The sequence below is a fragment of the Neoarius graeffei genome, chromosome 12 (genome assembly GCF_027579695.1).
Source record: "Neoarius graeffei isolate fNeoGra1 chromosome 12, fNeoGra1.pri, whole genome shotgun sequence".
Lineage (NCBI taxonomy): Eukaryota > Metazoa > Chordata > Actinopteri > Siluriformes > Ariidae > Neoarius > Neoarius graeffei.
In genome coordinates, this window is record NC_083580.1 from 24,396,572 (window position 1) to 24,410,608 (window position 14,037).

General features: G+C 40.2%; 1 protein-coding gene across 1 annotated transcript; it reads right to left on the reverse strand.

Annotated features, from left to right (window-relative positions):
* Positions 1–7,530: 7,530 nt before the first annotated feature.
* ch25hl2 (cholesterol 25-hydroxylase like 2) lies at positions 7,531–8,436 on the reverse strand. The gene has a single exon (XM_060935026.1). The coding sequence runs from the start codon at positions 8,434–8,436 to the stop codon at positions 7,531–7,533; it is 906 nt and encodes a 301-aa protein (XP_060791009.1).
* Between the last annotated feature and the right edge of the window lie 5,601 nt (positions 8,437–14,037).

Consider the following 14,037-nt stretch of genomic DNA (forward strand, 5'->3'; position numbering starts at 1 on the left):
ATTGTATATTTTTTATTACCTCCTCCAAGGAGGTTATGTTTTCAGTAGCGTTTGTTTATTGGTTTGTCTGTTAGCAACATTATGGAAAAAGTTATGAACGGATTGCTCTGAAATTTTTTCCAGAGGTGTGACTGGGCAAAAGTAACAATCCATTAAATTTTGGCGGTGATCCGGATCACCTTCTGGATCCCGGATTTTTTAAAGGATTCTTGGCGGAGGTCTGCGCTCTCTGAGCGCTTTTCTAGTTTATGTTTTTCTCCCCTAACAGATTTGTTTTTCAATTGAATTGTACAGGTTATAAGTCACATTAAAGGTGGGAAAAGTTATTTATTGTGGTATCATTTTTTCTTACATCAGAAAAACCTATCATTTTAACAGGGTGTGTACACTTTATATCCACTGTACATGGCAGTAGATTGAGGGTAGTTAAGACTTTTATATATTTGGGCAGCACTTTGTCCAGAGATGGTCCCTTGATACAGAGATACATCTATGCATCCAGCAAGCATCTGAAGCCTTTGGGAAACTGGAACAAAGGGTATGGGAAGATGGGGACATTACCAACAAGACTAAGGTGTCTATAAGACCTGTGTTCTTTCTGCTCTTCTGTACTCTTCTGAGACATGGACAGTGTACAACTACTTCAGACATCTAAAATGGCTTGAGCGCTTTCACCAGATCTGTCTGAGGCGTATACTAAATATCGAATGGCAAAGTAAGACCCCAGACACAGGTGTTCTCATCAGAGCTGGTTGCAGGAGTATTGAGTCTTTCATTATAACTTCTCAATTGTGTTGGGCAGGCCATGTGGTATGAATGGAGGATGATAGACTCCCAAAGCAACTTTTCTACGGTGAGCTGCAGATTGGTAAGCATCCTAGGCACAAACCCAGGAAAAGGTTCAAGGACTGCATTAAGATCAACCTCAAGGAGCTTGACATTGACCTTGGTAATTGGGAGGAGTTAGCTTTAAATAGAGCTGAAAGGAGAAGGAGAGTACAAGAAGGCTCTAACATGTTTGAAGAGAGATGCTGTACACAAACGGTTGAAGCGTCAAAGGTGATTATCTGCACCTCACTGAGAATATAAAAAGCTGGAGGTGTGAAAGATGCAGTTGCATACTTTCCAAAGCTGGGAATGATTCATTTGAAGTCTCATGATAGAGTGATTTCAATTAACATCCTGATCTCAAGACCTGGTGAAATTACCTGTGTGCTGTGCAGAAAAACTTACAAGTCAACATCTGGTCTTAAAAGGCATATGGCAGTGCACAAAGATCGTATCCCTCAGACAACTCAAGTCAATCCTATGGAAATTACAACACATTTCTGTTACCTGTGCTACAAAGTGTGCAGGTCAGCAGTAGGACTTAAGTCATCTGAGACGACATGCACGGAGGATGGATGCCGAAACAACCCAGGATGGAGCTCAATGAGATGGCTATCATCTGTGAAGATAGAGCAATTTGAGATATATGGCCTATACATCTTCTGGTATGTATGGGGTTAGTTGATTGGGTACTTTTGCCAGTCATGCTGACAAGTGACGAATGAAATCTCGTCTTTTCATTCACAATAGTCTGACTACTCAACCACATCTAAAACTGCTATGAGATTTTCCAATTGCTTTGACAGAACCCACAAGTTTACAAGCCTACAGACCCATGATAGCTTCTGTCATTGCATGCATGTACATATGGAAGTTAATCTTTATAATTATTGATCTCTGCTGTATATAATTTGTATCTCACATGCACGATCAGTCCTTTGTGCAGAGCTTTCTGCACAGAGAGTGTATATTTTTAATAACTTATTTACAAGATCTAGGCCTAATGCTTAAATTTCCTTTTATATTACTGGTTTGTAAAAAGATCCATATGTTGGAAATATCCCAGTGTTTTAATGTATCTAAAATCTAAATCTACATCTTATAGACTCTAGTGTAGGCCTGTAATAGCCGAATGTCTGTAATGATCCAAGACTAATATGTGATTCATCAAATGTCAAGGTTGTTGCCCCATCAAAATAAACACTGCTCAGTGCTGTCAGACACTAAACATATGTTATAAACTGTCAGCTGACACATGATCCATTTGTAAGTTTTGATACCAATATAAATGTCATAAAATAAGCTGAAATGCTTGGAAATTGTGTAGTTCAATGACGTTAAAAAAATAATTCCTGGAGGAAACCCCTAGACTCCCTGGCAGGAGACAGACATACCTCTCATACCCTCCCTCCTTGGCAGCTTCGCCATTGTTAATTGGCCACTGTGCAACCTCAGCCTCCAGCATCACTTCAGAAATGGACCAGCATTTGGAAGTTGGAAACTTGGGATCTATGTTATGGGACCCTAAGTAGAATTTGATTTGGGGACCCCCACCACCTTGGCACTGCCAAAACTATTGACTTGTCAATGCTTGATCATTCCCACACATACTGTAAATCCAACACACCAATTATCAATTTTATTAGTTATAGCTGTGTTACTTACATCATACCATTGTCAACCTGGCATGTTTTACCCTTCTAACATTAGCTTTTTAAAATTTATGTTTATCCCAGTTTATGACAGGGGAGGAATACAGGGCAAAGCCCCAATTAATTTTCAACTCCTTTGATTTTGACCCCTTTGACTGCTGTTGCACTCAGTGCAAAACGTATACTTTTCCTACTCATCAGGTGACATTGAGCATACCTAACAACTGGTGTTTTCTCTCTCTTTCTCATCCCCCCCAACCTGTCTGTCCCTCTGAGTTACATGTCAATCCTGAGATCAAGATGCTGACCTCTTCTGTTCCTTGGACCTGCCTGATCCATTGTGGTGCCCTATGTCTGGCTGGAGTCTCATCACAGTAATGCTTTCATGTCTGAGGACTACAGTTAACTTGCTAACTTTAGGACTGCAATTGTCATGAACAGTTTTGCACTCAAGTTTCCATCAATGAACAGTTTATAATTTCAACAAAACAGACTTCATGTTAAAACTGTTAAAAATGTTAGAATCACGTCTGTTATCACCCAAATGAGGATGGGTTCCCTTTTGAGTCTGGTTCCTCTCAAGGTTTCTTCCTCATGTCATCTGAGGGAGTTTTTCCTTGCCACTGTTGCCACAGGCTTGCTCATTAGGGATAAAATTAGCTCATGTTAAAGTCATTAAAATTCTGTAAAGCTGCTTTGTGACAATGTCTATTGTTAAAAGCACTATAAAAATAAACTTGATTTTACCCAGTGTGCATGTCCTTGAACTGTGGGGGAAACTGGAGCACTTGGAGGAAACCCACACAGACAACATGCAAACTGTTGACGGTGTTTGCATCAAAATGTAGCTAATGTGATGTAAATGCAGCTCTGAAAAATGCAGCAGGAATTGATTAAAACAGTAATATTAGTTAGCCAGCCTGTTACCATAATATTGTGTTTTTGTATGATTACCATTGACATACAAAAAAAAACCCTCTCATGGGATATTTAAAATGTTCTTGGCCGCCCTCTGGTGGCCACAGGGGCCCTAAGCAGGCACTTATGTGCTGGGCCAGCCCTGACATCTATACATGCACTCAATTAGAACTTTCTTCATCACACATACTTATACTTGTGAAATTCCTCTCTGCATTTAACCCATCAGAAGCATTGAACACACACATGCACACACACATACCCAGAGCAGTGGGCAACCATGCTAAGAGCACCTGGGGAGCAATTTGGGGGGGGGGGGGGGGGGGGGGGGTAGGTGCCTCGCTCAAGGGTACCTCAGCCTAAGGCCATCCCATGTTAACCTAACCACATGTCTTTGGGCTGCGGGGGAAACCGGAGCACCCAGAGGAACCCCACGCAGACAACATGTAAACTCCACACAGAAAGGCCCCCCCATCAGCCGCTGAGCTTGAACCCAGAACCTTTTTTAAATAGACAGATAATTTGGTGTATATAACCTTTTGACACACTGGAATTATGATATAGTGTATTAAAGCTGAAATATATCTCTCCCTATTCTATTGTTTTAAAATATGATATCAATCAAGTAGAGATCCTAATTGACTTGCCAAAAGAAATGTATGGAAACATGAAATGTGTGGAGTTGTGAAAAACTGAGATTGAATATCTTTAACCAACGTGTATGCAAAATGTTGGCCTCAACTCTACATGTGGAGGTACCATCAGTTCTTTTTTCTTCCACTTATTACTCTTCATGCATAACAGGAGTTGTTTTTCCTTCATGCAATAGATGCAGTGAGTGTCGTGGTAATGCTGTGGTGACAATAGTCCTAGTCATATTTAATGACAAGTTTCTGACCAGTATGTGTGTTACAATAAGGTCATATGTATCAGTATCCCAAGTTGAATTACTTCTAAATATGTTTTGATGCAGATTCATAAAATGGATGAAATTCTGGTTTTGGCCCCAAGTCAGTGTATGTGGGTGTATGTGCAAAGCTAAACTCATGTAAGAAATTGAAATCGATTAAAAGGATAATTTAAGGGTAAACCATCATTACTACAATTCAGGTTATTCTTTAGATCCATTTAGAACAACATTCAGCAGTATCACATATCACCTCATGTAGCACCTACTTTTATGGTTGAATTTAAAATGCTTTTAGTGGTTATTCAAAATTGGGTTCTGATTCTACTTTTCTTTTGTTAGAGCGCTTAGTTTACTTTATTCTGTTTTATCCTCTTCCTGCTGATCTTCTCAAGCCTCATTCTAAACTCAGCACATGTCTCATCCTGACCTGAAGGACGCCTCTGTTGGCATACTGGGGAGTTCAGCTGCTGCCTGATAGAAAAACTGGCCAAGAGCTTCCTGTTTTGGGCTCTAGATAATGGTTCTCTTATTGGCTGTGCCACTAACAACTCTGTTTTACACCACCCCCTATCCCTATGCTTTGTGGTTTTCCATGTTCTAACACACCTGATCTAACTAAACAGCTCATTAGCAAGCCTTTCTTGACTCAGTGTGATGAGTCTCACACTCTAACAAACACAAATGCGCATGCCAGCAGAACTACTTATGATCTTCAGCTCCAAAAATGCAAATACAATTTTGTATGTGTGTGTGTGTGCGCGCGCAGAAGATGCAAAACTATTCTCAGTGAGCTTGGCTTGTAGGAGGCTGTTGAAAGAGATGATTAATTGAAACTGGCAACTGAGAGTGCAACTGCTACAGAGAGGCAGTGTGAAATGATCAGTACAGAGTACATTCTGCTTTCTGACAATCGCTAACGTCTACTTATCATTATTTAGCATTTTTATGTAAACTGCAAAGAGCCAGTACATAGCTACTGGCTACATTAAACAGACACTCAAACATACATTTGTCACTACCTTCCATTGACATAATATTAATGCAGATAATTAGTGCAATGTTACACCTAAACCTAACTTTATCCTTAATCTCAGTAACTAAAATGAAACCTTTTGGCCCTTTTAGGGTTTCTTTCTTTTTTTTATTCTATTTTGACTAAACGCTGCAACTTTTGAAAAATCAAATGCTTTCCTCATAGGAAACAGCCAAATGTCTCCTCAAGGTCAAATATTCCTATGTTTGTGAAGTCATTTGGTCATTACCAAAATATTGAAACATGCCCCCCCCACACACACATCAAGTATGTAGATATCACTGTATTGTTTTACATGTGTAAAGTACAGTACCGTGTATAAAGAGTAATGCACTGTATTTAATGCATTTTCCATTACACACGGTACAATCCTACCTATACAACATGTGTTCTCTCCAGCTGATTTAGTAGGGTTTAATTTCCAGCTAAAATGGGAGTACTGATGATAAATAAACATAAACAAACCTTGTCAAAGCTACAGCCTGACAGAAATTAGGAACAATGTTTTATTGGACAATATTTACTGAAAAATATACCTCATAAACTCCAATACTACCTCAAGTAGGAATAGTGAACATGTTTATATATTTTGTACCATTCAGGGAGATTCAGTAGCACTCTGCAAATGTGCAAAATGGCAGAGAGGCAGAAAGGCAGCACTGACCTGAGACAGCCTCCAGTAAGACTACCCACTCACTAACAGTAAAAAGGGTATATATAAAAAAAAAAAAAAAAATATATATATATATATATATATATATATATATATATATATATATGCTTCACAAGAATAAACACCTCATACAATCGATCAACACAACAGCAAGCAGTCAATTTTAAGGTTAAATCAAGTAAGGAATAAAACAAATGGAATGTTATAGTAACAGATTGGTGTGTAAAAACAACAACAACAACAGCACACATCCCAAAGTGTTTTCATTCCTCTTATACCACAGCAGTTTCAAAATGATTGCAGCTTTAAATTTATTTGAGAATGATTTGTTGCAATTTTTATTAGTTTGTAGTTACATTTACATCTTGTTTATTTGAGAATGATTTGTTGCACTTTTTATTAGTTTGTAGTTACATTTATATCTTGTGGAACATCTGCGAAACAAGTTTTGGGGCACTTATTTCACAAGTATGCATAACAGCTATACACTTTTCCTCACCATCTGGTGCTGTCTGCATGTGTGTGTATGTCTTCTTCTCTCTTTTGAAGTTAATAAGACAAAAACTTTCATGTTGCAGAGCACTTAATTTTTTAAGCCAATGGCTGCCACTGGAGACTTTTCTATAAATGCATCCTTACAGAAAATCTCATCATATCAGTGATTATACTTTTTTTTTTAAATGGCAAGTTTTATTAATATGTTTATTTTTAGGCCCTGTAATTTATTTGTAGTGTAGATAATTGAGTAATATCTGTGATTTGTTCTGCAGCTGCTTTTTTTTTTAAAAGCTGTGTAATTATTCAACACCTTCTGACCAATGAGGTTTCAGAATTCAATAATACTGTGGTATAAAAGAAAATAACAGCATACTAAAGTGAAAAAATTAGAAAGCCTAATTCAGATTCTTGATAACTGAGTAAGCAAAAGAGATAAATAGACAAGAGAATGCTTATGAAAGTCTTTAGTTTAGGTCATTAAGTGTCTAATAGTAGTAAGTTAGTGGCAATTTGCACTATAATCAACATCACGATATATTATGCAAAATTTCTATGGATTCTACGAATTGGATTTACACACAATTTAAGTTATACAAAAAAATCCATCACCCAGACCTTAATGTTTTGTAACTTTTATCAGATAACATAAATGGGTTGTTGAAATTCACTTCAGTTACCTTAACTTACAGAATATTCAGAATACCCTGTATGGGTAAGGATGTGAAAGAAATGCTTCTGTATGCATGGAGAGAGCTGCTGTAAATAGATGCCAGATAGATGGAGCAGGAGAAAGGGTGTGAAAGAGGAGAGGAGTCTCTCTGTCTATTTACTTGGATCATTCATTGTTCACATTATATTAAATGTCTAGGCTCTTTTACCTACAACTAACAGACATTCAAAATGACCTAAATGAATGAGGATGAGGAGGACATTAAAAGAGCAAAATAGATTTCTAGGAAAAAAAAAATTAGAAGGAGGAAGGGTTTGAAAAAGAAGCAGTATCCACTGAATAAGTCTCTCAGACTCCTTTGTCTGATCTCAGTTCATTCTCTTTCAGGCTGTTGTGATCATTGTTGTTACAAAATTTGACAGGTGTGCTGGCAGTGCCTGCTAACCAATCCCAGTGTGTGAAGAAGGGAGCAAAATTGGTGCCAGGCTGCAGGTGATGCACATCATGGCGTGGTGCACCACCCCACAAGCCAAATGGCACAAGGCGATGCATAGCCCAGGGGAAGTCATAGCCACAGTGGTCCTCAGCCGACACCCACACGTTGAAGACCATAAATGCCCAGGCAGTAAGACAGTGGCAATGCAGAAGCAATGGGTCCACAGTAGTCCATAGGCCCACACTGATAAGCTCCCATGCTGACAGGTACTGTGTGACCAGGCTGAATGTCTGCCGGTATTGATGATGCACAGCATGGAATGTGGCATACAGCCAAGCAATGCGGTGGTGCAGTAGATGCCAAACAAAGTACTGGAAATCAAAAAGCACTGTGCAACCTACAATACCAAGCAAGAAGGAAGTGAGCGAGGGTGCATGGCGTGGAAGTGGCACCGGTGGGCGCCAAAGCCATTGTGCCACGGCTGCAGGAAAGATGTAAAGCAGGTGGTTGTAGGTGGTGAGCCCTAGTGTGGTGCCCACATTGGACCATGTGACTGTGCGTTCCGGGTGCAGCTGGTAGCGGCGAATACTTGGCCACGTTGGCGCCAGAAGGTCCAGAGTGGTGTAGAGAAGGACAAGGACCAGGTAGGTGGAAACAGAGAGAAGCACAGGGAAAAGTGGAGAGCGGAGAGTGCTGGCATGGCTCTGACGCAGGTAGTCCCAGAAAGGCTGGAGTAGAGCTTGTTCAGGAAGCGGCCATGTTGCGTTTGCACCATCCCACGCATCCCAAAGAGACCTGCTGAGCCTCTCCACACTCATTGTGTGCTCTTCCGGAGAGATGGAGACAAACCCACAGCTTGGATTGTGTCCGTGCCAGCTCCAGTCAAGGTGATGTTGGTCTTAGCAGAAAACAGAAGGAAGTTAGAATCTCAGTTCAGGCTTTAAGGGTTCTGGTAGTTTATCGAATTTTGGAATGGCAGATAGTCTGCAGTCGGAGGAGCTAAACGAGGCAGAACTGAAAAGCTCTGTGCATTTAAGAACCACCTCCTACATCCGCACTCTCTCTCCCTCTCTCATTCTCACTCACCCTCTAGATCTATCTCTCTGACTCTCTCATCTCTCACTTTCTCCCCTTTCCTTTCTCCTGTGTGTTTGAGAGAGAGAGAGAATGTGTAAAGAAATTTATCATTAGTGTGAAAATCATCCAGAATGCTGTTTCTCTCTGACTCATTTCTTATTTCAACATAAAAAAAAGATATGGAGTATATATATGTGTGAGCAAAGAAAGATTCTGTGTGATAATCTGCCCTTTCTGACTGTTTTATGCAGCAGAAAGAATTTACATGGTGAATGAATACAGCTGAAAATGGAGTACTCAGTAACAGTAATGTGGGGAAATGTGTCTCTTATAGGTTTGCTAGTATCACAGTCCCTAAGAGCTCAGCCACTGTAGAGATAGCCTGAAACAGACTCAAAGCTTAACTAACATTATTTACTAGCTATTAAATAAGCAACACATCAAATGAAGCCTGATTAGCCTGTAGCTTCCCCCCTGTTATGCTTCATGAGTAGGGTGACCAGACGTCCCGGTTTTACCGGGACAGTCCCGAGTCCCGACAAAAGTCTGTCGGGACACGGATATGTCCCAGTTTGCGACTGAGCAGCGTGGGCAGGGGCGCCGCTAGGGGGGGAAAGTTAGGACGATTCTAAAGGCCTGGCACTGACAGGGGGGCCTGTGAGGGATTAATATTATTTTAATAGTATTGCCTTGTGTAAGTTTCTGAAATAAAATATTTCATTTCATCTATTAAAATATGCAAATTATACATGGTTATGATTTGCTATAACATTTTTCTTGAATTATTTATGATATTGTCATTTCACCCCTCCACCCTTTTTACTAATGGTACAGTCTGATTCTGGGCGCGGGACACGTGAAATGTGTAGCTCCGTGTATGCACAGCGCTATTAGCGCAGCTGTCAGTTTTTCTATGTGCGCAACAGAGGTGTATATTCTAGAAGTTGCTAAGCAGGAGCAGGTGTGATGAATTATGAAGTCCGGATATCACACTGTGTGTGAAAAAAAATCACCTTTTTTCATAGGTATCTTTATTGTATAATTAAGTCTAGATGTTTTGCCATTGTTCATGTGTGGATTTGTTGATATTGTTAAGTATTTAACTTTAATATTTTGCACATTAGCTGTGGTCATAGATATCATTGCTATTGTTCATGTGTGGATTTATTGATACTGTTGCTAAGTATTTAACTTGAATATTTGAACATTTGCTGTGTTTTCTAATAAATGTGTGATGCCTAAAAGAAACCAAAAACACTTACACTACGTTCACACTGCAGGCTGAAGTGGCTCAAATCCGATTTTTTCGCCCATATGTGACCTGTATCCGATCTTTTATTGACAATATGAACGACACGGATCCGATTTTTTCAAATCCGACCCAGGCCGTTTGGATATGTGGTCCTAATTCCGATTCCTATCTGCTCTTTTCATATGCGACTTCAGTCTGAACCGCCAGGTCGCATTCATCCGACTTACACGTCATCAACAAGCCACAAACGTCACTATTCTGCGCTGAAGTAGGCGGCGGGTCTCTCAAAAAAAGTTACAACAACATGGCGCATGAGATCAATGCGACTCCGCACCCACACGTTCCTTTGAACGGAGGTTGCAGTCACTACCCCGCAGAACGCCTGAGCCAAAACCCTTGCCCTCTTCCTTCTCAACCTCCTCCTTAACATCAGGCTATTGTGCATGTTCTGGCTCCGTCGCAACAACAACTGCATCATCGCCAGGTACTCCATGCTGGCTACTGTCATACACAGGAAACTTTAGGTTACTTCCGTAAACACTGGCCATGCTCACTGCGTGTGACATCGTCGTATCCTGCAATGCGCATGCGGAACACTTTTAGGTCACTTTTCGTTCATACTGAGGATCACATACAAGTCGCATATATTTGTTAATGTGAACGACCTCACAAAAAAATCGGAATTGAGCATTAAGCCTTGCAGTGTGAACGTAGTGTTAGTGGATTTGTTGCAGTGCAGTATGTAATTGTATCAAAAAACTAGTGTAGTCATTCATCAAGGCATACATTTGATCACATACAATAAGTCAATAAATGGAGGAAACAAAGGAATACATTTTGTAATCCTGATTATTGATGATGTTTGCTGGAGGGCTCTGGAGTATCCATAACGTGCATACAGAATGTTATAAATCCATACTGATACAGTGATGTATGCAGTTTCTCTCAACACAAACATTTGGATTGAATGAACTCCATAGGCTACTGAGTGGCCTAATAATAGTTGCTCATAAAAGAAAAAAAAAAAAAAAAAAAAAAAAAAAATATATATATATATATATATATATATATCTTCCATATATATAATGGAATTTTCATTTTAAGGCAACAGTCTATTCAGTCTAATTCTGACAGTTCTGCATTTAAAATGTTCATATACCAAATAATTGTATCACCTAAACTTGCTTGGTAGCTGATCACATGCATAGTAAAGTAGAAGTGCCAGCCAAAAACAGACTTGAAATTCAGTTGCTTGAGCTTGAAAATTTTACCGGGGGGGCCCTAAATTGTAATCTTTCATAGGGCCCAAGATTTCTAGCAGCGCCCCTGAGCGTGGGAATCATTAGCGGAGAAATGTCTGCATTTACTATTTTGATGAATTGACAGGAATCGCAAACTTTCCTGGTTACTGCCCCCTGGCCCTGTGGCATGGGTATTTATTTAGCCACATTATTCCAGACAACAGAACGTGTTGCCATGCAACAATAAAATAAACATTAACTGGCGCGAATGTTCTTTGTCTAGCAGCTAGCAGCAGTAACGCCGCAGCAATTATGCCAAAAAGAAAATGTACCTTTTCCAAAGATTTACAGGGCACCTACCCCTTCCTCCGAGAGGTGCAGAAGAATGCACACAAAGCCTACTGCACACACTGTAAGTGTTCCTTCTCCGTAGCCCACGGTGGTAACGCCGATATACAGGATCACATTAAAACTCTTCTTGTAAATATACGTAGGCTAATGCATTTTGTTTAGGGTGGGTGGATTGACAGTCGCCTTAGCTTTGTTCCTGTGCTTTGTTCTTGTACTGAGTTGGGTAGCCTATGTTGCAAATGATGTGCGCTCCTGTGGGAGCTTTCCTCGGGCTGTCGCCCCTCTCCTCCTTTATTGCTGTTTTGTTTGAGTATATATTCTCAAATCACTTGTCTCTTTTTTGTTTCTGTTTAACATACCATTCTGACAGTTTGGCCATATTGCTGTGTTGAACAGCTTGTTGCACCTTCCATTAAAGTGTTCACTTTTGTACACATCTTCTTGCTTTATTCATTCAGTTGTGGGGAATGGTTAGTAAGGTTGATTCTGACCTAGGCTATGTTGAGGTCACATATCTACTTTTTAAGTTCATGCTATAGTGCATACCATTTTAGAGATACAGCCTGCATGTGCATATGCATTCTTCTTGGTGTTCTCACAAACAGGTGAAATAAATCAGTTTAAATTTGGCCTATGGACATAGCCTGGCCTATTCTCAGCCATTACAAAATCTGTTGTCTGACCATAATTTAACTGATCTGTATACCACTATGCTACTAGATAACAAAATGCCTGTTTGTTTTATTTCATGTGAGATGTTGATAAATGTGAGCTTCAACAAAATGATAAGAGCACCTCTCTGAATGTCACGTTTACATAAAAAAAAGGTGTGTGTGCACGAGCATGGTCGCGGTTTCAGACTAGGGAAATCTGGTCACCCTATTCATGAGCAAATATCCCTCTCACAGGTAGTCAAAAATAATACATTTAACTAAACTTATCCAGGCTTTAAGCCAATACCCATAAAGATTACCCTTTAATCTTCAATCCACAATGAATATAATGCTCTGGATTTCAGCACATAATAATTAACAACACAGAAAAGCATAAATAAATAGTTTACCCATTGTATGATATGGAGCAGCCACAAAGTCAAACATGAAATAGATCATAAATGAAGAAGAAGAAACCTTTATTTGTCACATGCACACTTCAAGCACAGTGAGATTCATCCTTTGCATTTAACCCATCCGAAGCAGTGAACACACGTGCACACACCCAGAGTAGTGGACAGCCACACTACAGCACTCAGGGAGCAGTCAGGGGTTAAAGGTCAACTAAGTTAAAAAAAATTAACTTTCATAATATGTTTATTCTTACCTAAAAACACAAAACCCGACTTGGAAGTAAAGCAAGAAAGTTGTTCTTCTCAAAATCGTATATTTTTAGTTAAGTTACAAAATATCCCTTTCTGATTGGACAACAGATGATGACGTATGTTTCAGAATACAATGCAGAAAGTACCTGAAGAAGTCCCTGCAGTTTTTGTGGAAATGATCGATAAGGATCGAAATAAAAGGGACACATTGTGTTGTGCATTGTTTTTCATTGTGTCACGAAAGGTGTAGGCCTGTGTAGCAAATAAGATGTTATTTCAACGCCCTGATTTGTAGGTTGACTATTTTCATTCCGTGACACAGGTGCACATGCTCTGCCTGTGCGTCAATGCCGACTGCCGTCGAATCAGTGTGCTGCAGAGAGATCCCCGAAGTGGCTGCAAAAATACAAGCCTACAATGAGCAACAGAATGCACAACTAGAGTGCATCACGTCTCACCCAGGCTTTCAAACAGTCTGCCTGGATAGATGGGTACTGGAGACAGCACACTACTAGTATGTGCAGCAGTATGGTGCAGTGTTCGAACTATGCCGATATTTTCGGGGGGGTGTCCCTTTTTTTCCCTTTGGGGGGGCGCTTGCACTTGTCTCAGAGCGCGGATCTCCAAATGCATGAGAAGCCTATCTTACGCACATATCACGCGGACTCCACACCTCCACACATGCATCGCGTCTGAAGTCATAACTCATCAGGGGAAATCGTGTCCGCATTGGCATGTTCAAAAAACAACCTCGCGTCAACAATGATACCACACACAAGGAAAAAAAAAACAACAACAGTCAGGCTACTCAACACATCTGATCCACAGCAGCACCAAAGCATCACTGGAAATCATGTCAACAACCAATCTTCCACAACACTTCGGATATGCAAATGCTTCCCGTTACACACGATTGCTATGTCAATAAACATCATTTTGCCAATATTTTAGAGACCCCCCAACATTTCCCAAATCATGTTTTCAAGGGATCTCATGTCTGTTTCAGGGGATCTCGGATCCCCCGAGTACCCCCGTAGTTCGAACGGTGATGGTGGGCATGCAAGGCAGGATCCATCTGAAAATGAGTGAGTTGTCCCCCTAGAATTCTGATTGGTAACAAAAGTGCCGAGATTTCATGTATTGCTGCAGCTAAAGTCATCACTACTGTAGTAAAATAATA

Excerpts from the sequence above, each read along its gene's own strand:
- ch25hl2 (XM_060935026.1), bottom strand. The coding sequence starts at position 8,436 with ATGAGTGTGGAGAGGCTCAGCAGGTCTCTTTGGGATGCGTGGGATGGT.